The 27,635-nt window shown below is 36.2% G+C and overlaps 1 protein-coding gene across 4 annotated transcripts in view; it reads right to left on the bottom strand.

Moving 5' to 3' along the window:
• Positions 1-2,445: 2,445 nt before the first annotated feature.
• Positions 2,446-27,635, bottom strand: part of ZDHHC14 (zinc finger DHHC-type palmitoyltransferase 14) — a 108,670-nt gene continuing 83,480 nt past the window's right edge. For 2 of the 4 annotated variants that reach the window (XM_013178290.3, XM_013178291.3), the window contains exons 4-9: positions 26,147-26,284; positions 22,556-22,604; positions 17,917-18,019; positions 16,157-16,266; positions 12,707-12,809; positions 2,446-3,654 (exon numbers count right to left, since the gene is read on the bottom strand). In XM_013178290.3, the coding sequence (XP_013033744.1) occupies positions 3,298-3,654; positions 12,707-12,809; positions 16,157-16,266; positions 17,917-18,019; positions 22,556-22,604; positions 26,147-26,284 (860 nt within the window). In that variant the 3' untranslated portion in view covers positions 2,446-3,297. Of the gene's footprint in view, positions 3,700-12,706; positions 12,810-16,156; positions 16,267-17,916; positions 18,020-22,555; positions 22,605-26,146; positions 26,285-27,635 lie in introns of all 4 variants that reach the window. The other 2 variants (XM_013178287.3, XM_013178289.3) reach the window with 1 other exon arrangement.

Here is a 27,635-nt window from a genome sequence, read left to right as displayed (position 1 = left end):
AGTCTACACTTCTAATTCAGTCTACTTTTATAATTCAGATGAATATTACAACTATTTAATATTAGGGCACTAATCGACAAAGGAAAATAAAACAACAGAAAAACCCCTGTGCAATATTGACTAGGATTCTCGTTGTGAATCCATAGCGTGAATGTTTTGTACTCATAGCTCAAAAAATTAAACAACATAAAATCTGTAGAGCAGGTGATGAATAGTTACTCTGCTGACTCATTCCAGATGTATATACAAGTTCCAAGTATGGGAGCTCCCACGACTGATGCCAGCTGAGCTGGAGGTGAGGGGAATGGCCCAAAGATCCTTTTATCCTTTTGGAGGCAACTCTTCAGTCAACCTGCTGCTAAATCACTGTGTGCTGTCAATCCAAGACTGCAAGTACCACACCACGTTGTTAATAGACTTAATTCCAAAATCTTCCAGCAGATGTCCTCACAAGGCAGTTGTGGCAGGGAGGTTAGAGATGTGACCATTTAAAAAGCACTGAGATGAGAAGGTAAATAGACTTACAGTGAGGGCAATACACATATGTAGACAGATAAAAGTATTTAATTGATTCTGAAGTGCCGAACTTAAAAAAAAATAGGCAGCATGTTAAAAAACACAAGGCTGTCATCTTAAAAGCTAAAAAGTCACGTGAACAAATACATAACTAGCACATCCGTTTTCAGTAGCACATCTGTTTCAGTTTTGTTAGGTAGTTCTTATATCTCAATTATAAACAAAACAGAAGATTGAAAAAATGACGGTAAAAAGCATGATCACAAGTTGCACATAGAAAGCAGTATAAGGTCGCTAATCCTGTCTTTCTCCCTCCTGTTTCATGTTAAAACGGACACTAATTTTATCATGTACTCAGAGCTGACGTGCAGCTTTCTACACTACTCCCTGGTGGCAATGACACACAAGTGTTGTCACAAAGCTCGTATTCTTGGAAGCATAAAATCCCTCAGGGGTTTTAAGGGAGACTTAAAAAAGGAACAATTTTGCTAGAAACAGTGATCCTTAGCATTACTATTATGAGTGGGAAGTTAGAATAGCACATTAAAATATTTGACTTGTCCTTCTACATCGTGGGCAATGCATCCATAGGTAAGCAGCCATAGGCACTGAGGTGACTCAGTCAAGTACTGGTCAACAAACTCAAAGCAGGGATTCTTTAGCCAGGCCTATCAGACCAGTATCTCCAACAATCAATCCATTACCTGCTTTAATGCAGATGTTCCTGGCGTCATACATGAGAAAAAAATCAGGGAAAGATGAAATCAAGGTGATGAGCATCAATGACTCATCTACAAGAGCATATACAGAAATAAAGAAATCATACTTGGGGCTTATTGGGAGACCAGTCAACATGGACATGTCTCTTACTACAGGTAAGGGGCAGGTGGAAAGAACTTGAGACTGTTCCAGCTTCTGAAATGTGCTTGGAGGGTGGCTAAAATAGCTGGGACAGATTTCTCTGCCACAGGTTCTTCGGTGGACCCATTACTGCAGACAAAGTCAGACAGTGTTGCTATGTTCTACACACTGAATAAGGTGAAAGCTACCATTTTCAATTATAGAAACAGAGTGCTCATGAAATCTTAAGAGAAACAGGTTTTGACAATATCTTGTCTGAAACTTCAGACAGATACTTCAGATATGCATGGCTGATCTTCTGCAGCCTGACTGTCCTCATTGTCAATAATGGAAATAAAACCAGATATTTAGCTTGGTGTCAGTGAATGACCATCAGTGAACAATAAAGAACTGTCACATTTCTGAACTGGTCAACATTTTCACACTACAGAAGCATCAGATAAAGTTCATTCTGCACTAAGTTTGTCCTGAGAAAAGAAGAATGCAGGTCCCACATCCTGAAAAGCATGGCAAATACAGTATTAAAGCTATTAAGCTTCTCCCAGCTTAACTAAACTTCTCTTCAGCTATCATCAAAACAAATAATCTCCTTAACCTTTTCATTGTGCTTTACTTAAAGCAAAGAAAGAAAGAAACAAACAACAACAAAAAACTACAGAAGAATGATCTGAAATCAACATTTGCATTGGAAATACAAGAGGACAAATACAAGTGAAGCGTGATGGCCAGAAGGCAGCTACGGCATATTGTTAACCATTTGTACTTCACAACGCTGCCTCTCTCTTGAATCACAAGCTCCTCACCTTCAGCCACATAAGGAACATAGTGTCTGCTTGGACTTTAATTCTTACTCTACTGTTTCCAAATACAGACTTGTGATGGGTACAAATACACATCTCAAACAAAGATATAAGAGATTCTGAAGCAAAACTCATCATAACCAACTTTTCCTCCGAAGTTTGGTTTCATTAAGTAAACATATCCCAGTTAAACCCTTTACAAACTATGTCAACAATCACGATCTTCCCCTCTTTCCCCAGAAAAACTGGAAGGATAACTGTACACGTGTCCAAGAAATAGAGGATGTCATTTTATTGGAGGTCCACAGGTAATTGTATCACATTAGGGAGTGGAAGAATCTTATGGTATGGCACAACACAATACCTCACTCTAAACACTTAAACAGAAGGTTAAATGATATGCAACATGATCAAATCAGTAACTTTCCATCTTCTAGGCACCACTGATAAATTTAAAATAAACTTTAATAAATTGAAAAAATAATATAGTCCATTAATTTGTTTGTTGCACTGTCTTTAAATGAAACAGCACTTTGAAAGTCACAAATAAAAAAGCAGCACTTTCTCTTAATACCAACACCACCGTAACACATACTGTAGCGTGGCATGCAAATCCATATCTGCAGTCTTTTTTTTTTTTAATTTTGTATTAACAAATGGAATGGTAATTTTCTACCTCAAATATTAGTAGCATAACATGTAAGTGCAGATCATTCTGGCCACAAGTGTGGTAAGCCTTAACAAGTGTGTATTACAAGAGCATAGAACACAGAGCATGACACTTACATCCAAGAATCTCTCTTTTGTACTGTACATGGTCTTTGTTACAGGCTGAATTCCAACTTGCTGTACCCAAACTGCAGGAAACAAGATTATTGACCATTTCTGGTTTTGCTTAAAAATAAGATACAGTCACCACCAAAGCATAGCTATTAACAACCTGGTCAAAAAAATGCCATAGCTCCAATGGAAAAAATAACTTGTCTTTTTCGTAGACTCCATTATGCAATAAAGTTTCCACTATAGCCATGTTATGAAGTCTTACAGTGGTACTGCAGCGTCATTCCTGTTAAAGGTTTGTGTAGACACCATGAAGTGGTGCGATGTTCATAAAAGCTGTTCAAACTGAGCTAAGCTTCACGAGACCACGTACTGAGTCTTCATGCAATGAATCCTGGCTGGCTAGACTCAGGACGTGCATTGTATGGCTGTGTGTAATAGGACTTCCACTTGGCAGCATCCCAGGGGGTGACGGAGCTTCTTCAGGAGTAAGAAACTGATGGCCTTCGTGTTCCTCTTTTAAAGGTATCATGTCTGTCAAACCTGTGTCTGATGTGAGATTTGGCATGGAAGATGGTGGTGTTGGTTGCCCTAGAGTTAGAGTTGCACAAGGCCCACTGAGAGAAGTCTTTCCAGGTAAAGGTAGCTCTTCACTAGTTATGCTGGGCTCACTCTGTAGTAGAGGGGTGGCAGCAGCCTGCAAAACGAATTTAGTGCTCTGAATGCACTGGTCTTGGTCACACTGTAGAATGGAAGGGTGTCAAAATTATAAGGCAAAGAAAACAGGGTAAAAAAAAAAAGGAGGAAAATGGACAAAAGACATGGAAAAGAATGGGATGTGAAGAGAAAAAGAGAGAGCCATTAGTATCATTCCGTGGTTAGCCACCCAAAAATCTCATTGCATGCTACCCAGGAAAAAAAACCATGCATAACTAAGCCGGTGCTTTGGATTGTTATCAAAGTAAATTATAATAAATGTCTACAGTGTTCACATAAGAGATTTTGGTTACCTCCAAAATCCTTACTTTTGTAAGTACTGTAATTCAGATACTTTGCTTAGTTTTGTTCAAAGCAATCTGGAAAGCCTAGCTAACAGTCCTTGTGTAACTCACTGCATGGGGCACCTCAAAACCTCCCTGGCTCTAGGTGAGGGAAGCAGGCAGGCGAATCACTTCTGCTCTACTCATTTTTATCCTCGAGTAACTGGCAGTTCAGAGAGGCTCAAAGGCAAAATTCAAGCATCATTCCAGAGTCAAAAACACAAGGCGTGTGTCTTATTTTACTGTTTTTCACATGTAGGAATTAAGGTGCTACAGACATTTCCCAGAACAAGAATTCCTTTGATGCAGATGGTTTTATACAGATATAGGTGTTGACACAGCCTCTGTGATCTCAATTTTTATATTCCAATTTAATACATTATATTCTTATTCTAGAAGACATGTAGAAATACGACAGTACTGCATATTTATTAATTTGATAGAAAAACAGCTTTCATGATTTTTAGGCTGTTTCTTTATTAATTTAATCTTGACAATACAAAGAGTCAAGCTACTAAACAAAAGTTTTCTGGCAAGCACTTTCACAGTAGCAAGCCAAATTCAGCATTATATAAATCCAATTAAGCTCAGTGAGTACTACCAGGAATGCTTTTGGCCCTGCATCATTCCTAAGCACCATTTACACAAAGTTGTCATTCATTCCTTGAGATGACAAGACAGGCGGGTGTTTCAGCTGGCTAGGTGGCTAGTAAATCTATTGCCTATTTCAGTTTAAGTTCTTCTTTCTAACTAGCATGATTTTTGAGAGCTTCCAGACAATATATATTTAATATATTTAATATGTTTATATTTAATATATATTTAATTCACAGCCCGATCAGTTGTAACATCTGCAGATTTTTAAAATCCTGTTTATTTGCCACACTACTGTTCTGCTGTGCAAGAGAAATGCTACAGTGATTGAATACAACTACAAATCCAATGCAGCAAAGAAAATTTGGAAGCAAACAGTAAAAATAAACATATCCTGAGGTAGGACATGCCTATTTACTATAATTTCAAGGATTCTGTTAAAGATACTCTACTTTACAACTGATTTCTTCAATCTATATCATATTCCTGAAAGACTTAACAAATCCAACATGTATTCGAGATATTGCCAGTCATCAGTAACCACTGCTACTGACATTGCAGCAATTCCCTATAGTGCCCATTATTTAATAAGCCACTGTGATATACACTACGCAAACTCTTATTAAGACTTTTGCTTCCCCTCGTCTATGATGAAAACCATCACTATGAAAGGTTCCTCTGATATTTTCAGGTCCTCTGATTCTACAGGTTAATTCCATACGTTAATGGTGGATGCACACACATTATATTCAGACAGAGTGCAAGCTGACTGCTTGGTTACAGTAGACAGGTAGTATTTTAAACACATCTGAGTGGTTTAGGACCCTGACACCAACTACTTTCTGACAGGCAGAAGTCTGATCCTTACTCAGTTATGTATTTTCCAACACTTATGCTTTCAGAAAGACAAATGCACTCACTTTGTTACATATATTAAGTTTATACAAGTTTCAGGCAATTTTTTGCCCCCACAAAATTATGAACAGCCTCAGCCAAGCAATTTAAGTAGTCCCATATAACTTCACAGAATCATAGAATGGCTTGGGTTGGAAGGGACCTTAAAGACCATCCAGATCCAACCCCCCTGCCACGGGCAAAGATGCCACCCGCTAGATCACCTTGTGCAGTGCCCCATCCAACCTGGCCTTGAACACTTCCAGGGATGGGGTAAATTTCAGAGAGGATTAATCACAGGCTTAAAGCCAAAACCCTGCATAAACACCTTACTAAGGAGAAAATTGTTCAGGAGTCTTTAAAGTCATGCTTTCAATTAGTAATTCACTGTGAATAACTCACTCTTGATTAATATACTGTTATTCATCCCTGCTCATTTAAATTAAACCATACCCCTTGAACTAACCTTACTGTGCAGACTTAAAAATCCGTTAACTGATTTTTTCGAGCTTCAAAAAGACAAAATCCATCTCCTCTGAAAAGCAGTAGCTAAGGTGCATGTTAAATAACAAAGGACTGCCCATAACCACTGGGGTCCATTGAAAAAAAAAACACTAATCTTAGCTGACTTAGTCAGCTTTAGTGAAGCTTCAGCACTGATCTTCAAAAGCAAATCATTACTTAATATGTTCAGGCAATACAAATACACACCTTTAAAATAGCTGGAGATAATTTACTTGAATTCTTTGTATAGTCTGAATTAATTTTATTATTAATGAATCTACTTATTTCAACTGAATCAACATGGAAAAGATAAAGCAACCTTATAAAGCTCCACTAAACAGAATGTTACAAAACTTTTGCAGGTACTATATCTCTCTTCATTTTCCACGGATTTGTGACTTCCCTAAAGCCTCTGCTCTTATTCAGATACACAATTTCAATTTTTCTTTTTTCTACCTATTTTTTTATTTAATGAACAATGATCATCATGAAATATCTTATGTAAACAGAAAAGGCTGTAATCAGCTTTCAAAAGTGATTAGAGTTGGGGCTTATACTAGAAAAGGTAGACGTGTTAAATGAAGCTCTCAAAAACATATGATAAAAAGAGCATATACTATACAAGCAGACTATTCTGCAGCCTAAACAGCTAACACAAAACTAAAGAAAGAAATCAGATTTGTTTATAGGGCTGGCATGGTGGTTTTTCCTGGATTCCATATTTGCTTTTTTAACCAAATGAAATCTATGAGCAGAAATCTGTCAACAAGATAATCTTGTTAACAAGAAAAAGGAAGCCAAGCTCTGAAATCTAAATAGTTAAAAATCTACTGTAAAAATTATTCCACCAGTACCTTCTTACTTCAGATCTACTGATTTTATTTTCCACTTGCAATTTTCACTGTTTCAGAGGAACAGCAGATTCCAAAGGTAAGACAAGTTTAATAAATTCTACAAGTACAGAAATTCAATTATATATATATGCATAGAAAATTTCAGCCATCTCTATTTTGCATTAAAAGGCACAAACCAAAGCAAATTAGACAAAGCCTAAAATTCTGAGTTTATTTCACAAATAAATACAAACAACTCTGCCTGAAACAATACTTTTAATTTTGTTTTTCTGAAGTCAGCTTTTTTCCTAAGCTACAAAAAACATACATGTTACGTTAACAAAGCTCTTGAACATGGCAATGTTTTTTTTTTCACATTTCTAATGCTAAACCAGAGGTTGTTTACTTCAAATTTAAAATTAACTTTCTTAAAATTTTTTCTAACACTGGTAACATTGAAGAATTTTTACAGTTCTCAAAGATGGAGGAAAAAAAAAGTTGAACTATCTCAGCATCTCTGAATAAAGTACAAACACCAAAAAAATCAGAGATCTCACAGCACTGACTGACAGTGCTGAGCAGTAACAGAAAGGATGCTGAAATACCATACTAGATGGATACAACAGATGGGTAAGGAGTGGAGGAATGGAGCTGCATAACTGTTCACAAGGGCTGTAGGATTCCACACCCAGAATCAGGTACTGTGCAAAAACCAAGCCACAAGCCCAGCAAGACAGTGGCTTCACTAGCAAGAAGTACAGCGCAGTAAGAGTGGAACTATGAAGAGAAACAGCTCTGATGCAAAGGTGAAATCGCTCCTCTTTCAGGGATTTTACTTCAGACTAGCTACAGTTTGCTTTTATGGACTGAGAGCCCATGAATGGTTAGAACACACTGGGGGCATTCCAGGAGCACGTCTTCTGCAAGCAGCCTAGTCCACATGCTCTGATCTTGCTCTGTGTTTGGAACAAAAATGCAGCAAACATGCACGATCGCTTCTTTGCGATTCAAAGCAAAATACTAAAGACAATTAACTGCATGTGCCCTTAACCTGTTTTAACTATGAAGTAAAATGCTTTAATGAAAAATTTCTATCAGCCTTGGCCATAGTAATGCTGACTTGGTAAGATCCCTAAATTTTGTCTGGGGCAATGAAAAAGCATATTTGTCAAGTACAACCGTAAATGTTGAAGGAAACACCTGTAAAACTCTCAGCAAAGTGGGGCTCTAATCCTTGCTGATCTTTGTGCTGTCATAGTAGCACACTGGGATTGTCAGTTAATGTTCCCTGCATCAGCTGGATTCTTTCTTCCAGATCACTGCTAGAAGTACTGATATGAACATTTGGGAGAGGACTTGCTGCATGTCTCACTGGTAAGAAACAGCTGCCCATGTACTATAATGGTTCCTGTGATTCACAGTGGTATGCGTAAGAAAGAAAACAAACTCTCTAACTAAAGAACTTGCATATGGGAAAGGGAGGACTGGGTATAAGGTAATTTGGCACACAAGCCGCTGCCTAAGCACTAAGAAGACACCTAGAACACAGGAGTGCAGGTAAATTTCTTTAAAACAAAGAAATGAACGTGTCCTGATATAAAGGCAGATGGAAGTAAAATCTAGCACTTAAGGCGTTAGAGAACTTCTAGAGACATCATGGTAAAAATAAACCAAACCAATTCCTCTTAAAAAAAAAAAAAAAGTACACGGAGTGAGATGGATTCTCTGTTTCTTCATAGCATTACTAAAGAAAAGACCCTGTGCATTAAAACCCAAGAATCAACTCAGGCTTTTAAGATAAAGCTAAGTACTAGAGAAGTCAGATTCAGGTAACAGTAGCTGATGGGTTTATGCTGAAATAAGAACCTTTCCATAATACAAAGAAAATTAAACCTTAAAATGAAAAAGGAAAGAAAGAATTGAACATACTTAGAAAATTATGATTTCACGATGGTTGAGATACTGCCTGTCATGCAAAAAAACAAAACAAAACAAAAAACAAAACAGAAAACTCTTTAGAATAAGAAGAGAGATGCTCAGACAATTAAACTAATGAAGAGCTTGCAATAAAATGCTATAGGGAAATACTTTGGAAACATCAGATGTACAGATTATTAGCTCTAAGAGACCATGCTTGTCACTTGGATATTAAGAAGGTGGCTAATTAATTTGCTGGATTAATTTACCAAGAAAAAAAATTACATGTGGTACCAGCCTTCAAAAAAGTAAATATAGCTTCATCCCTTAGTAGAATAAGGTAGATACTAAGAAGAGACCAGGAGAAAAAGCTCTTTTTTTTTTTTTTTTAAATGAGATCTAAAAAAATTACAAAATAGTATGGGTCTGTGAAGCCCTGATGATAAGAAAAGCCCTGACTTTTGAGACTGTGGCAAACAGAGTCAATAGCAAGAATAGAGCCTATATGAAATATTCGAAGTTTTAAAGGCAAAATTATCATTAAAGCTTTTAAATATAATAATAATGCCTCACAGATGGTATGCTGAATAAGAGAATTTATTGCACTGAAAACAAGTGTCTGGCAACTTTAAACGTAGAACGATACTTGTTTTGAACTTAAATGCAAAAATGATGATCTGTTAGATGTATTAAAATAAATGAGAACAGAATATAATACTAAGTAACCTCCAGAGACTTAAGAAATGACCAGGAGCTGGTTGGATGAGGCACAAGAATTCTATTTAGAAAGATACCATTCAGTGGGTAAAAGATTTGAGGGAAGGGATGGAAAGAGGGAAGGAATGGAACAAGAAAACACAGTGAGAGAGCAAATGCTCATTAAAATCTTTAATATCGAAGTGCAAGAGACATTTTAGCACATTATTTGGATTTAGTATAACGGTTAGAAATTAAGAGTCAATATAGACATAAGATGTAATGCATTCTGCAATAAAATCCTAGGAGACATGCCATAAAGATGTACTGGAACACACTTCAGATCTCTGATAAATGACTTCCTGGACTCAGAGGTAAATTGCTAAAATAACATTATCATCTCTGGTGATGTATAAATGGCTAAACCTCTGCCTATTTAAACAGTATTTATGGACTAAGACTGACCTACATATGATCTTAATTTAAGAAATTTAACTTTCTTTGTCCTTTTCTGAACCCACACTAATACGAGCTGCAGTTTCAGACTCAGCTCCTTCAACCAGCCAGTTCTTTGGGGCCTACCTGTCTCAGCTCCAAGAATGCATTTTTCAGTTTAGGCCTCTGTCTTTATTTCCAAGAGGTATGCAACCTTCCAGAGGGGAAGATGGAATCTTATTCCATGTATTGCATAACCTTTGTCAGCGAGGACAGCTGGTAAAAAGGAAACCTCTTCTTCCACAAAGACTTTGCCTCTACCATTCTCCATCCACTACAGTCTTGGGCTTGAGCCAGTCAATGCTTTAAACTTTCAATCACCAAAGGAAATTTTGATGTTCACTTTTGAACTCCCAGCAAAAGGAATTCTAGAGAATCTTGCAGAGATTCCTTCTCTAAAATAAATGGGATGTTGTGTGCCTTTTTTTTTTTTCCTCTGCCATGAAGCGTACTCCACTGCCTTTCATTTGAGAAACTCCAGCAGTCTCTTTTCAGAGGACAGCAAGTGAATGGCTGGTGTTCCTAGCACTGCTGCTCCCAAACTCCTGAAGAAGAATCTAAGATTGTGTACTGGGAAGATAGACGAGAGAGACTGGTAACGTAAAGCTTGGAAAAGCAATAGAGGTCACTTTGTGGGTAAAAGTTTTAAACAGAATGATGAAGTTTTACTTGATTAATTCTGTCTAAATTTAAATTGGAACGGGAAATCTGGTAACCAAGCAGAATGGATGAAAGCTAAGCTAGCAGTAAGGTGAGTTAATTTTGTTTACACACACAAAAAAGTCCCATTATGTGGATGAGATCGAGATCTTAACTGCGGATTAGGGAAATCAGTTTTGTTGTTTGCTGCTTTATGAGACAGGAAAGAGAAGAACAAAGACAGGTACAAGGTCCACTGAGAACAGCAAAAACATCCACCTTAGAAAAAAGAAAAAGGGAAATGTGAAACAAGAACACATAAAAGGCAAAGTTATGTTCCACTGCACTGTAGCCAGCAGGAAACGCATTTATAATTTCTTATGCTTCAAACAATTCAGGAAAGAATGTAAGATTTTAAACAGGGAAGAGAAAACAGTGCTAGAGAGATTAAGCAGGTCTTTAACAGTTTGCAACACAACAATGGAGAAATTTTAACGCTAATATGCAGCTGCCACTAGAATCCAACTGGTCTTCCATAGAGACCAGGAATAACACCCTGAGATGTAATGGTATCACTGTCTCAAAGAGTTCCTCCATACAAGACACGGCCTGTTACATTTTAAAAACTTATTTTGTGAGATCATTTTCAGGAATGAAAGCTGCACATTTCGAAGCATCTCTAATATCTGTTAAAGAACCTAAACCTTTCTTGCCTTAAGTACCATGATATAAGGATATAAGAAGATCAAATCCTTGAAGAAATGCACTTGCGTATTTACAGGTACTACACTCTAAAATCATAACAGCTGCCTGTTTGACAAAGTAATACCATAAAAGATTTCTCCATTTCCAGAGACAAATTTAGACAATCTTCTATCTAACTGAAAAAAGGTTTGCTCGTTAACATCTCATAATGATAGTATCTTCTTACAATGTGAGTTTAATTGCTATAATGTTAAGATAATTTAATGCTAAGAACTTACTGAGGGCTGATGATCATAAATAATTAGTCTTGACAAAGTCAGGAAGTTCAGGTAAACCCTGAAAGACCTCAAGCTATTTTTAAGTTTTGCTTTCTTTTCCTTCCTTTAACTTCCCCTTCTCTTTTCGGGGTTAATTTTTTGAGAAAAATTTGCACAGAGCATTACCTTGTTCTGCACAAAGGCATCTCACAGAAGATTCAGACTTAATGTGTCCCTAATACATTTTCTCATTAAGGAGACTAACTAAGCTTCCATTTAATTCTCAAAATAATAAGCAGAAACAGGTTAGCAACTAGAGTAAAATTTTTATACCAGTTTATCAGCAACACTAAAACTATCTGTCTGGGAAGATGTTAGAAGGCTTTGTGGCCTCTTCCTTGTGGCAGAGGAAGGGGGTACATAACTCATGGCTTCTTGGACAAAATCTTAGAACCCAAGATAGCGTAAAGATAGGTGGAAAACAATTCAGAAGTAGGCACATGTAAGATTCTTGCCTCTGGAAAAAGATCTCTTTCACTTATTCTCCTTGGCACTGGAAATCCTAGCTTCCATTATAACAGCCATTGCTACCAGCAAAACAAAACCAAAAACCACCAGTAAAAACTATTGGCACGGTTTCAAAAATGTTTAAAAGTTTTGTTGTTACAACCCAGTTACCATGTTTTGTTCATTGGAAGTTCAGTGTCCTCCTGCTCTTTATTCAATACACTTCTCCCTCTTTGTTCATCTTTGCTTTTTAAAACACATTAGTCTATGCAAAACTGCAGTATACAAGCGAAGGAGGAAACATAGTACGAGAAAAGTGCTACATCAAATAACAATCAGTTGGAAACTGATGAACCAGAGCAAGTCCATAATACTTGAATATTCCAGTTCAAAACATAGCATGTGTCAACAGTACAAGTCAAAATGTCGGTATATTCAATAAATCAACAGTGTAGAAAAACTTTTTTTAAGAATCCATGAGCATTAACTATTACACTTTGTGAAACACATTAAAAAAAGCCTTGTTTTTCTTTCTTTACTGTTAATAAACAAGTCATTCTACCCAGTGTCAGCTGTATCCAGTTAGTTATTACTTGATTAGTTCACATGAAAGTGGAGAAGGAAAACATTCACAGGAATCTTGACGAACACTATGGGATGATTCCTACCATGTTGCTCTGAGATTGTGTGGCCCCATACATAGTGATGCCATTTGATGGTCCTGCTAATTGGGGTGTATCTGGTTGTATAAATCCTCTTCTGTCAATTAAACTATGGAATAATCAAAATAAAGAAGAAAAGAGTTAGAAATATTTCAGATCAATAACTCTCCTCAATTAAAGGAAAGAAAAAAATTATAGCATACAACAAACCTTAATGCCCTACCAATAACTTCAAATGTCCCTTTTAATCAACTGAAGAAGTGCAAGACTTCATTTCTACTCATCCTCAAGGTAAGTGCTTCCTTGTAATATTACTCTCTATATAGTTATAATGTGCTGCTACTTCTCTGGAGGTTTATCAGGGACAAAAAATTTAGAAGCTGACCAGCAGGTACCATGAAAACATGCATTTTAAACCACAGGTGTGAAAACAAATTACAAATTACTCTCATTAGTGCATTTTGAATCAGAATCTATTTTAAAGTTTTTTTAAATTATTATTCTGTTCCTAAACCTCAAAATTAAAGCTCAAGTCCAAAAATACTGATTTCTTAACAGCTAATTAATCACAACATTTAGAAAGAAAGAGGAACTTTTGTTCAGACAACTTACTTGCCAGGTGCTTCATGACAGCTATCTAACACTGCTCATAGTTCTCCACTATTCTTATCAAAGTGATGTACTCATAAGAAATTCAAAGAAAAATAAAAGGGTTTGTGGATAAATTAATAGAAAGAAGTAAGAATCTATGTAAGATTACATAAAAAAACAATGAATGGAATCACCTGATGTAGCTAATGATTTTGCTAAAATTCCACATACAATTTTACCCTCAGTTTGAAAACTGTAAGAGTTACTATGGTTTTGCCATTTAATAATTATATAAAAAGCTGAACGTACAGACACTAGTACTGTATTCTACGTGTGGATTAGCTCATATCACTTCTACTCAAAACAAAAACTTCTCAAAACTTTTTTTTTGTTTATGCTTCAATTCAAAGATGTTTTAATTAAATATAGTTTCAATTATAGTTCCATACATTTTTAATTCATAAATGACAATGTTATTTTCCTGTGACATGAACAGTGTTGCTTCCCATCTGGAAAACTGCAAGCTTGAGAAATCAAGAATGCTGTAAAATTTTAACACATACACACCAAGAAAAAGAAAAAAGATATACCCCCCTTTTAACCAAAGACAACAAATTTTAACTGGAGGTTTTATCCTTCCTGTTACTAAAACCTAAGGTGTTTTAAGGCATTCCTGTCATAAGAGCTAAAGTCAGCACAGAATTGGTTTTATTTTTTGATTTATGGAACCTCTAAATCCACTCTAGGTCAAGACAACCTCAATTTTAAAAGATAAGAACAGGACGTACAGAAAAATCTAAGGCGTTTCCCCTCTCCAAAGCCAATGATGTATCCACCACTCAAAAAACCATTTAAGCTCTTGTCAAGAAGCTTTGCAGAACAGGTTTTTAATGTACACTCAAAACACTTAAAAATCCATCTGAAATTAAAATCTGTCTTGTGGAAAGCACTCCTTCCAAAATCAGATGCTTGAAAAAAGTGTGTTATTATATCAGATCACTAGTTAGACCTATGTTGACAGCTATGAATCAAATTAAGATTTGAAAGTTACTGTTGAGGACTTGTAAAATGCACTCTGAATTTGCTAGCATGGGTTTCAAATGAGAAACACGATATTTAAAGGAAGCGAGGAGACTTTAAATTATTATCTCAATTTGCAATCCATTTTCAAAGGCACTTGAACCTTTTGCATTTTAAGCTGCCATCACTAGTAAGCTATTTTACGGTTTTTTAAGGAAAAAAACAAACTTGAATATCTAGTGATTTGGCATGCACCTGAGATTAAATATTTCAGAGTGATCTCGTTCACAAGTGGAAAATTAGATTCTTTGTTAGATTTCAAATCAGGAAAGAGCAATAACCAAAAAAAAATAAGGCTATAACTTTTGTTTTGAAGTCAGAAAATTTTTATAGTCACAAAATATCTCCCTGCAGAAACTCTACGTTTACTTTATCATCTAAAAGAAATTATATTAGTATATGAAATTTAGGAAAAAAATGTGCAACCTCTATGAAAACACAGGAGCCAGTGCCACTCTGGTTTATTGTGTGTGGCTAATTGTATCAGTCAAAGCAGTTATTTCAAATACTGAGAAACATTATACACTTTTAATAACTATTTCCATGTGGAGACAAAAGAATTTGAAGCAAGGCATTGAGTTTTTATGTCACATACTTCTATGAAAAGCAAAAGAGCAGGATTAAAGGGTTGGCTTCTGACACCATTCCCAGAGGCAGGAAGCAGAGGCAGGGCTACTCTTTACAGGGATTACAGCGTTAACCCAGTACGAGGAAATAATATCTCAGGTATCTGCCTCCTTAGGAAAAGATGCCAGCCTCTCCTGCTGACCTCCTGCTGCTCTGTGGAACAATCTCTGGTATTCACAAGAGCAAAGAGAGAAATCCCACTTGCTGTGAAAAACTTTGGCCACTGGACTATAAAGTCAATTCCTCTTTCTTTCTCAATAGTACAGATTCATTTCCAGACAAAGCAAACCAGCTTCAACAGATGAGTATTGTCACAAAAAAAATAATCTACAGGATGAAATCATTTCTACATCTACATGTAGAAATCCATCTACAGAGGAACTAGGCCTCTCCTGTACACTTATTAGATGAGCTATCTAACCACTGGACACTGAAGTAAGAAGGAGGAGTTGTGCCTTTCCTGCTGCCAATGTTTTTTTCCTCTGGTGTTTACTCTGTCTTGAATATTTAATTCCAGATGAAAAAACAAAAACATAAGCAACCTTGACTATACAAATGTTTTGGACCTGTAATGTGAAAAACGTATGCAGCAGAAATTAATCCAGTAAGCTTTCTCTGGAATTACTTTGGTTTAAGAGAACCAAAATCAACTTGGTGTGTATATGTTAAGAGTAGCACAAATAGAAAATATTGTCAATTTAAATAACAGATTTCTGAGTGAAAAGGCAATATGAACAATTATCAAACTAGTTGTAGAATCAAGGTTCCAAGTGTATTGCTCTTCTAGACTCATGTCACATCTGTTAGTTATATATGAGTCTAATTAACTTTCAATAGCCCATCATGTAACATCTAATTACTACTTTTTTTTTTTTTTTGCCAGCAGTTATTAACTGCAGTGGCAAAGGTTCAAAGAAGAAGTTTATTTTAATTTCAGACATCAACCTTAAATCCACATATTTTACAGGATCCGATCACTAACTTAGTCTAACCACAATTTGCTGTGTCTCTTTAATACTGAAGAGAAGTTTTAGTTAACACTTCTAACAGACAGTAAAACAAAACATTATTTTAGTTGAGTAAACTCAAGAAGTCTGAAAGAATATTTTTCTATCGATCATCACCTGTCTTCATTTACACTATTTTTGATATTCTTACCTTGGAGAGAGGGGCCCACAGAGTGCAGCACAGCAATTAGTAAAGATGTTGCCATAACTGTATGGATTATAGTTTTCTTTACCTCTTTTATTTGACCATGATCCTTTAATCTGAAGAGATATGAACAAGATGCATCACATGTAATACAATATGGAAAATGACAGAGGCAATTTAAGGGTTACCAAAGCAGCAGCATGGTGCTTACATCAGAGGCAGACCAGAGAAAACCCATGATTACACTTTCCTAACAGCTTTGGACTGTTATGAAAGCTGGAACCTAAAATCTTACAAGCAAGCACAGGCTTTACCTCAATAGATTTAGACAGCCCCAAATCTCAAAGGACAAATATACTCACAGCAGGAATTTCAGCATCTAAACATGTTTTGCATAATGGTCTAAGCTTAATTTTACAAATATTACAGACTGTTCTACAGAAGAGGTTTGACTGCAACATACCATTATAGCCAGCAATAGAGGACTTGTTTCCCATACCCTTGGGTAACTTCTCAAGCTGTCCAATACCACACAACATCATTTGCTCCTACAGCCCACAAATGGCTCTAAAATATTATGAAGTAATTGCAGTCATTACTGCCTTTTAGTACATACTATGCTTTCTTTTAGACAATCTTACTTTTCTGTTTGTGAGGTGCTTGAGAGCCTGGATAATATACCTTACTGTATTCAGCTGGAAATGTGTGCCTTAAATGAAGTTACAGAAGAGTTTACTTGAAATTCAGACATGTTACACTCCTACAGTTCCCTGCTCTCTGACTTTCAACAGTCCAAAAGAGATTTGAGGGCTCCTTGGTTGGATACCTGATACAGAGGTACAATTAATTCCATGTCTGCTTGGTAAGTTTTCCTGGTTGATTGGTATTTTTTTCAAGTTTATAATTGTAACTGTGACCTTAAAATAACAACAAAACACAGATTTGACAGTCCCAAAGATGCTACTTCTACATTCAAAAAATACCTATGAGAAAAGTACAACAGAAAATTACAGTAATTTTAAATTTGCAGTAATTTGTTAGATTATTTGCTCAGTTCCAACATGCTTTCTAACATTAGCTAACTAGCTTTATTTCCTTCTTTCATTCATTTCCTATTCCACCTGTTAGTGAGGGAAAGACACACCAAGCCTCCACACATAGTTAAATATAATTTCACACTGAAACAACAGAAACCTATGTGCAAAATAGGACAACTGTAGAAATGAGAAAGTTGACCTTTGAATTAATTACATACTCCTCACTAGAGGTTTTAGATCTTAGAGAAACAAAGATATTTCAAAGGAAAAATACGATAAAAGATGAAATTTTAATTTTGAGAATTCAGCGTTTTCTAAAGTAAGTGAATTTTGAGTCAAATGGTATTTAGGACTCCACGTAAAGAAAAATACTGAAAATTTAGTAATTTTCTACTGAATTGAAGCATATGAAATATACTAATTTGTCTTCTCTCTTCTGTACTACATTTCCTATTTCAAGATACAGGTCCTGGGGGTGTAAATCATAATGGATGCACTGTGTAACCACTACATCTTCAAGCCACAACTACAGTCCAAAAGAGTTCTCATATTTTGAATCAAGCATGATCAAGTTACTTCCTTCTTTACTAGTCAGGCATTCACAAAACTATGCATCTATGAGTGGAGCGCTCTGAGAATTACAGAGAAAAACTGCATAGAATTAAAATTAGAGATCTCCTCATCACTACAATATAGAAACATGTATGTAGAAATATACTATGAACTTACATCTTCATTTGTTGTTTGATTGGAGCTGATCAAATACGTGTGAAAACCTGAGAGGCCTACAATGGACCATACAGAGAAAAAACACACCACAGCTTCCAACACAGTAATTGAAAGTCAAGGAAATATATGCAAATGAAAAAAAATATATATATCCAATAACAAGCAGTTACAATCACAAAGTTCAGTGTAGGCAACTTCTAGTCCCCAGCTGTCTTGAGATCTTTAGGGCACTTCAAAGGGGTCAGCAAAAGCCAAACTCAGAAAAGCAAACCTATTGTCATTATGCTTTGGTGCACAGACCACTGAACACCACTGACACCAGCAAACGTTTAAGGGTCTGCACACTGAAAAAGGACCAACTACTGAGTGGTTCTGATCTCAGCTGCTGAAATTCAAACTTACACGTTCATTCTGTAATGTTATCACACTTCTTTTAAGATAGGTACATTGAGAAATAACAGTAAATAATACTTCTGATGGGCTGAGGGGAACATCAAATACAATATAGGTTTTCGAAGGCTAACTAAGTAGCAAAGACTGAGCAGATATGTTTGTAAAAATATTTAGCGTACAACGGGGATCTTGAGCAAGGACTATGGGCTCTAGATCTGTTCTCATAAAATACAAAGTCAGAAAGCTGCATCCCAGTTATATTTAACTAACTGTCCTGTCTTTCTTCTGTTACTGTGGTTAAGATGCAGAACATGATGCTAACACTAGCATCAAAGTGCGTTAGTCCAACTAAAATACAAAATTCCCTTGCTCTCTCAACCCCCCCTGGATATATAATAACTGAATACATTCTACTCTATAACTGTGGGGGTGTCCAAATGGCCCAGCCTTGGCAAATAGCCAGGACAATAACTGTTAAGCTTGTGAGTGTAAACAAAATCACGGAATGGTTTGGGTTGGAAGGGACCTCAAAGCCCACCCAGTTCCAACCCCCTGCCATGGGCAGGGACACCTCCCACCAGACCAGGTTGCCCAAAGCCCCATCCAGCCTGGCCTTGAGCACCTCCAGGGATGGGGCATCCACAGCTGCTCTGGGCAGCCTGTGCCAGGGCCTCACCACCCTCTGAGTGAAGAATTTCTTCCTTGTATCTAATCTCAACCTACCCTCCTTCAGTCTAAAATATCTACCCCCTCTCCTGTTACTACAGGCTCTGGTAAAAAGTCTGTCATTCTTGTAGGCCCCCATTTAACTTTTGAAAGGCTGGAATAAAGTCTCCCAGAGCCCTCCCTTCTTCAGGATGAAGGACTCCAACTCTCTCAGCCTTAGTTAGGTTAGGCTTGAATACTTGGGGTAGGCTTGAATACTCAGAACTGTACAGTATTTGTCCAAAACTGACAGGAAGACTGGGAACCCCCAACTGATTGCTACCTAATTATATGTCATCAGTGAATCAATAAGCTGCTTCAACCCTGGTTTGGTTTAAACTCCATGAACTGAATGGCTTTTCAATGCAAGAGTAACCTTTTTTTCTAATTTCTCCCAATGGGAACAATGCAAATGAAAAGCACAGAATTACCTTCCTAAATTTAGCATAAAAGTTAAAAAAAAAAAAAACAAAACAGGCTATGCTATTAGATTGTTTAACTGTTTTTCATCTTGCATCTGTTACTCCTTCCATTTGCTTTCAAACTGCTTCTGTTTTCACTCCTTACAAACTGCATAACCTGAAAGCCACAAAGAAGTAACTACGTTTTAATAGACTGTTATACTAAGAAAGTCAGTCAGCACCCAGTGTTGCATACTTATTACAGTTTATATAATTCCTTTAACTCTAAAGGAGTCATCATCTCAACAGCAAGACAACAAAGTAGCTTCTAAACTTCATATACTCAGGCAAAAAGAGCAAGTTCCTATGGAAGGTTTTATGGAAGGTTTCCTTCTTGCTTTTTTTTTTTAATCATTATTATTTTTTATTTTTATTTAGTTTCATTTACCTACAACAGCCATGAACGCAGAATACATTTGCTTCTAGAATGCTATTTTCTCCAACCCTTAAATAGTGAATTTTTTTAGGGAGCATGAATCAAAAGCAGAAAAGGTTTTGGTTGCTAGAAAAATTGATAGAATAAATCAGTTAGAACAAGACAATGCGAAAAGAATAAGATAAAAATAATCTGTATACTAACTGTATGCTAACCTTTAAAGAAGCCAGTTTCCAAGACAACAGTAATTCAAAATATTCCAGAACAAGGACACAGCCTTAAAAGATACAAATAACATTCTTACCACTGAAGCTATCAACAGAAGAGAAATATGACAGCTCCTCACCATTATACAGAGACACAGGCTGGAAAATACATGGATGGACATAATTAATTGCAATAAAATATCCTAATATTAGTTAACAGTGAAGAGTCTTGTACTGCATGTCTGCTCTGACCTAATGAATTGGGAAATACATGAACTGTCTGTACAATTTTAAAGTGGTTTAAAAAACAGAAAAGAGCTGTTTGCTTTATGACCCAATCTGTTTCAACAGCAGCCAAATGACCGAAGTGCACTGCTGAGCAGCATGTTCTGACTACTCTGTCATCTCCTCTTCAAACCATGTGGAGAATCAAACCAACACAAGCTAGGAAATTACTCTCAGTTGGCTGTGCAACAGCCATAGCTTAAAGCAAGGAGAATAACTGAGAATGGCTAAGGAAGCAGATTGTTGTTAGCAGGCAGTTCAGAAGGTGTAAAACAGCCCTCCAAAATTGGACACAGTACAAGTCCACCTAATTGGGCTTTGAGAGGGTAGATATCATAAGAAGGACTGTAGATGAGCACTGCTTAGTAGAATCTACACACCAAGACCAAGAGGATGAATCACTTGGTCAGAAGAGGAACCTGAGAAGGAGGGATGCTCTCTGCAACCTCATCAGCAGAATGAGCACAGCAGTAACAAGATGTTTCTTGCCATGATTACACTCCAGAGGGTCAAAATACAAAAGTTAGTTTCCTACTGACAGAAAAGGGAATTCCTCAGACTTCTTTTTGGATCTTGGTTTGAGGAACTGGAAGATCTCTAGAGCAGGTGGTTTTATGTTAGCTTAGCATGACTGAGTCTGTTAAATAAAAATCCAATACAAAAAAAAGCAATATTCTCAATATAAAGCATAGCTTTTTAGCATAACATGGTATCTTGCACAGGCTTTTTAGCAATACAGACATGAAGCGTTCTCCGTGTCTGAATGAACTGATGCAACATTCCCAATACCATTCAGACAATTTAATTTTTTACTGCTCTGAATTGTAACCAAGCTATTAAATTGTCCAATGTGTCACTATCAAACCAGGCCATTTCAACAAGATTGACTACAGAGCCTGTCAAATTGGCACATCCCTGAATGCAAATTATGAAAAGCAGTCTATTGTTCCTGTACAAGGGTCCTCAAATGCACAGTCAATTACCTTTTGATTTAAGGACAATTGAAAGCTATTCTTGTTTGAACAAAGTATGAAAGAATAATCTTTTGTAAGAAGTAATTGTAATAGTTTTATTTGGAAGCTACTGTTGTGCTACTTAGAATAGTTTGTTTGTGGTTTGTAAAATTATTTGCACACTAAGAAAATTTAAACACTGGTTTTGCTTAAAAGGGAGTTTGCAGCTCGTGGGCTCTACCTAACAAACACACATTAAAGAAAATCGTATCTACAGAATTTGTAGAATTTGACACTTGGAAAACCTACCTGGAAAGAGTGGTTTGCCTTTATATACAGCTACAAATGACTGAGCAAACAGGATGGGAGTTTCTTTTCATCTACTGTCAAAAAGAGAAAACTTTATGATGTGCAGTGTCCAGAAGAAGTTTTCTTGGCAGGAGTATGGAAAAGAATTATTTTTATAATAGCTTTATGAGAGGTGCAAACTGCTTATTCTGACATAAACCATTCAAAACACATCCATAAGAAGTGCGAAGGTTACAGTCTGTACAGAAATGTAAGGAAGAAATTAAAGAGAATTTCTGTCAGCTTCCCATTTTTCTGTTATGTTAGCTGCTTTCAGGTAGGATCAGGAAGATCCTTTTCCATTCTCACTTAGTGGAAAATACACAAAAAGCTCCCATGAAATGATAAATAGAACACTGGGCGTTTAGAGAATAGTAGTCCCCCAGTATGCATCTGCTTACTTCTATGTAACTTAACAGAAGTTGACACTTGAAAGTGACTTCCCTAAAAACAGTAAGTCAATGTAAAAATACTTCTAGGAATTGAACTCTTCAGAGACAGTTGTTTCACAATCTATTTTTTCTATTCTGACAAGAATCAGCCATTTCAGATATTTTTTTACCGTAAGAGCAGAAGAATCTTTTGATATTTCAAATGAAACCACAGCATGGGCATAATGTGAAATATATTCATGAATTCCATCACAAATACATGGAACATATTTCCCTCACACATGAAAACTACAGACCTTTGTTAAGGGTACTGCTTGCAAAAGATGATGAATAAGAAAAACCCAGACTAGTCCCTTTGCTACCTCTAACATGTGGTGAGAAATCCTGTTGTGCAAGAAGTGATGAAATCATTAATTGATAAAATCCCAAATGTACATATCCAACAAAAGCAACAAAACAAAAACACATCCCAGATGTTACTTTACAATAAGATCTAAAACCTGTTTCAATGAAAGGATATCTTGCAGGACTGTCCTTGAGGGCATTGAGGAACCCTGTTTGTTGAGAACCTGTAGGAACAGAACCCAAATTACCAACTTAGTAAGAAATTGGACTACAGGCTGTTTTCACCATAGTGCATACACAGTATTTGAAGAACAACTGAATAATTGTAGTTTAGGGTTTACTAATGTGAATCCAAGATTATGTTATTCAGCAGCAACAAATCAGAAAAAAAACTTGTGTATGTTATCAGGTCTAACATCTGCAGAATATTTTCTCAGTAATACCAAATTGATGCATGCATACTTTCCTTTGAATAAGATTTCTGATTATCCCTGCTTTTTTCAGATCTAATATGGAAACAAAAAATTGTAAGCTAATTCTTTAATTTTGGAATACCAGTTTTCAAAAGCAGCCTCTTGACTTGGAAAATTTACAGCAAAAACCCAGATTCTCAGCTTTCCCTCCTTTATTCTGGAAACAGACAAAGTTCTCTAGACTATAATTCTGCTCCTACTGCACCTGTGTAGACATTTCTTTTTATGCACCCCCCCGTTTAGTAGGTGCTAATTGCCTCTGGAAAATAAAAGATATCTACTAGCTGAAAAGAGCTCCAGAACAGCATGCTCCAATGATCTGGAGATGGAGAGTTCAGTTCCACAACCGTGAGATACTTATCAAAAAGGGCAATTTGACTGCTGGCTGATACATATGCAGCAAGTGAATTTGTCTGTAGAAATTGATTCAGTGTCACATAAGACACATACTTGTTGCGTTTTAGTGTGCAATTTAAATTATATAAATGCATCAAGTTGAAAGTATTTCCCATTAGCTAAATCCATCTGAAGGTTTGTCTGAGGAGAGCAGAATCCTGATTAATCAAGATGTCTTTCAAAGAAAAGAGAAAAGAGTGTATATCCTGATATCTGACCTGTGAAGTCAATTTTTCTGTTTATCGTTAAAAAGGGAATGTTACTTACCTTGTATTTTGAGTCTTTTCAGACTCTCATAACTTGGTCTTAGCCTCAAGGCACAAGACTAGTGGAACTTTCCCCTAGCTTCTTATTGTTTTTAGGATCCTTAATGGCAATGGCAGCAGGTAGTTGTGATCTCTATTCCCTACTGCTGGTCACTTACAAGCAGTTCCCAGCGTATCAGAAGGGGAAGTTTCCTCACTCCAACATACAGCTGAAGTACTGATACCTCATACAAAGATGAAAAACTGAAGACATACTAGTATTGAAAATGTTTTAGGCTTGGGGAGATGGAAGAAAATCTTGCAAGACAATATCTTTCAATTAGCTGACTTACAAAGTCTATTTATTATCTTTAATACTAATATGTGCAAAGATTCTTAATCCTGAAAAGGGCAAATTTCCAAGGGATGTCTTGAAAATAACGCCACAGAAAACAAGAAGTTTGCTGCATCTCATTACCACATGGGTTTACCAAAAAATTATTAAAGTGTCAGCATGTAAGACTTATAAAAAAAATTACACAGATTTCAACAACTTGTCTATATCAAGAGATATTTAAAATAAAATATGTTTCCTATGTAATCAACAAGGTCAGAGAAGGAACTTCTCTATTAGGATGAACTATGAGAGATTAAAAAAAAACAAACACAAATGCCTTCAAGTTGCTTGTAAACATCCCTCAGCCCCTTCTCAAAAGGATATTCTCCAAAGGCATTCAGCCCAATACGGGCTGAATATTTTTTTGATACAGTCAAGAATATATTAGATAAATTTGAATGCTGAACTTGAAGCTCAAATGTAGTAAACATCAACGAAATACTCACAGTTCATACCTGCTCCCATTGCCTTTGAGGACCAAACAGTCTTTAGAATTATGGACATTTTTGCTGTCTCATCCAAGGCAGATAAACCTCCATAGTGAGAATGTTTTACAGCTGATACACTTAGACAAGTTAGCACTTAACATTTACTGTATGTTACCTCTAACACCTATACAAAGCTGAAGTTCTTCGCAGCCACACAGAGGCAAAATTAATCTCTCTGATCTTTGTCTAATTCACACTTAGAATTAGATATGCATGCTGTGAAGTAAAAATCCACTAGATAAATCAACATGATACACAAAATATGAAATACTGGCATAATATTGGTAATTCTTATGCTGAAAACTGCAAAAAAAAAGCATTGTAGTTTTTGTGAAATAAAGGTAGATTAGCTTCAAAAGTAGCTTTATATTGTCAGACCAATTGTTTTCAACTACTGAACTTTAACAAAGTAAGGTGACAAAAAACATGCTGATGCCTTAACTGTAAAAGGTATGCAAATACATGCACATGTATGCCCAAATAAATTTTGAGTATTAACAGAAAGCGTTCTCTTTCCAATAATTACTTTTCCCTTTTAAACAATTAGGTAGTTTTTTCCTCGTCTCTTTAAACTGACATTAGAAAGGCCTTATCTGGCAGCGAGAACAACTTGCTGATCCAGACTCTCCAAAATCACTGCCCCTAGCTCTAGTGCTGCATTTCTGAACTGTGTGACAGCCACTCAGTACTTTTGCCCTTCTTTTGTGAAGCACGAACAAGAGTAATAGTTGTGTTTTTCAAACTATAAACTTTCATCCCTTCACAGCGTAAATTATTTAGGAAATTAAACATAATCTGGCATATTTTTCAGTAAAGCATTCTCTAAATATTGCCATTATCAGGTTAGCTCTATAAATGTGTTATAAACCAGAATTATTACTTCTATCAGGCTTCCATTGTAACACAGAATATAAAGAAATGAAAAGATCACATTTCCAAAATGACTGAGGAAATACTGTTCAAGGCAATATCCTATATAATTAGTGAAATATTTTAATGCGTCCTAATGAAAATGGGTTAAAACCCCTTACTATATACAAAAGGACTTCTTTTTATGACAGTTCATAACCTATCACCACAGATTAGATCATCATCATACAGGAGCTAACACAATTTGTTATGTGTTAAAACGACAAAAAAAAAAAAACAAAATAACAAAAATGAACACCCCAAAGTCTGGGAAATATCTTCTTTAAACCAAATTCACAATACAAATAAAAATCAATCTCAAACTCATCAATATTCATCTACCTATAGCTTATCTGATTCACTCCATTATAAATTGGCCATTCTCAGAATGTCATGCAAATGAAAGTAACATGTTAAAAATAGGGTAAAGGAAGATGTAAAACTGAACAGTGAACAAAAAAGTGTAAAATAGGTCAAAACTAGTTTCTAGTAGTTTACCTTTTTGTTTGGATGACAATTGACCTATACTTAAACAAAAAAAAGTTCTTGGGAAAATGATGCTAACTGTATACTTAGACATGCAGTATATGTGCTGCTTTTCCAAAAACCGTCTATAAAACTACAAAAAAGATCAGAAAATTAACACTCTATTAAGGTAACGCCAGTGCTAGATCAATGACTACCATGACCAGGGTCTGCTACAGACCAGAGTGGGAGTCACTGGGGGTTGTGAAGCTTCAGAGGAAAGGCAAATAAATAAATAAATAAACAAACCCTGAATGATCAAAAGATTAACTTAAAAGTAAAAAACTCAAGTAAATGGCTACATACGTAATCTGATTTCACCAGCATACTTACGAAGGATGACGTGGGTGATAACGAATGCAAATATAAAGACTGTCAGAAAGGACAGAGATAAAATAAACATATAAAAAAATCTGTAGTTTCTTTTCCCCACACAGTTGCCTACCCAGGGACAGTGGTGATCAAACCGTTCTGAAATGAGAGGCAGAAGAAAAAAATGGAAAACAATTAATAAAATGCTGTTTACTTGGAAAAAAGCTCTCTGAATACTTTATTAAAACTCACGATTTAATTGGCATTTGCAACTAGCCCCAGAGAAATTCTTACTTAGAAGGGAAAAAGAACAGAAAAAAGGAATATTTTAATGAAAACTTACAGCTCTTGAATAAATTAAAGCATGACTGAGGTGAGCTCCCATTGAACTTGCAGCATTATTATGATAAATTGTGCAGTCAGACCAAAAAGCTTGTATTTATCCACTGTTACATGGAGCAGTACCAACTCAATTGCATTTTTTCAAAGCAAGGATATTTTCTTCCAGTGACTTTCCTACTCAGAATTAGTTTTCGTATTTACATCTGTCACGATGACATCTGACTTTTATGCCCACTACCATCCCATCCATTAATTACGGCATATGAAATATTCACACCCTCCCACTTTTTTTTTTTAATGCTTTACTCAAAGTATTTTCCATTCCAGACCACCTATTTTTCAACTAAGAGTTGACGCTGCCTTACAAACCCATTCAGAACAGTAAAACCATTCACACAAACCATTTTTCAAGCATTAAGATTTAGGCAGCCTTGTAAAATTTGCTTATACTTTTCTTTACTAAACTGAACCCTTTCCCTTTATTTCCCCGAGAGGTTAACGTGTTAATGGGACAGGAAGACGCCAGGGCAGTTCAGTATCGAGCGTCCCAAACACCAGTGCTGGAAAACAGCAGTGGGACCAGTGAGCCCTGCAGCTCCAGGCAGCCGGGAACCTCCTCGTCCCAAAACTCTGGGTAATGAAAATGGAGCGATTGTCAGGAAACAAAAGGGCCTTTCGTAACTGGAGAGATTACACTGCCATAATGTCAGAATTTTAAATTTCTAATCAAATCCAAGATCATAACACATGACAGATGCTCTCATGCTGACTGACTCTCACCCTCTGATCCTCATCCAAACCCTGTTTTGTTTTCTGTGACTTTTATGCTTCCATTGACGTACAATATCAAACTATTTGTAATTGCACAGGAAAGGCAAGCTATAAATTTGAAGTCCTTAAGCTCTATGTTAAAAAGGCACATCTGTTCAAACACACCAGTTTATTTTAACTATGGCTTTATGTTAAAGACCTACATGGGAGGTTTTCCTTGAAGGATGTATTTAGGATTATCTCCATTTAGGAAAAAAAGACATCAAAACAACAGGCACAACAGATTTCTGAGTTCACCAGACTTTCGGGTTTTTTAATGGTTTTGTGTAACAGATGTTTGGACCACATGTTTCTGCCATAAATCTGTTTCAAATTCCAGTGGGGCTATTCAAGGTGA

This window comes from Anser cygnoides, chromosome 3, assembly GCF_040182565.1.
Source record: "Anser cygnoides isolate HZ-2024a breed goose chromosome 3, Taihu_goose_T2T_genome, whole genome shotgun sequence".
NCBI classification, from domain to species: Eukaryota; Metazoa; Chordata; class Aves; order Anseriformes; family Anatidae; genus Anser; species Anser cygnoides.
This window is presented reverse-complemented; position numbering and strand designations above follow the sequence as displayed.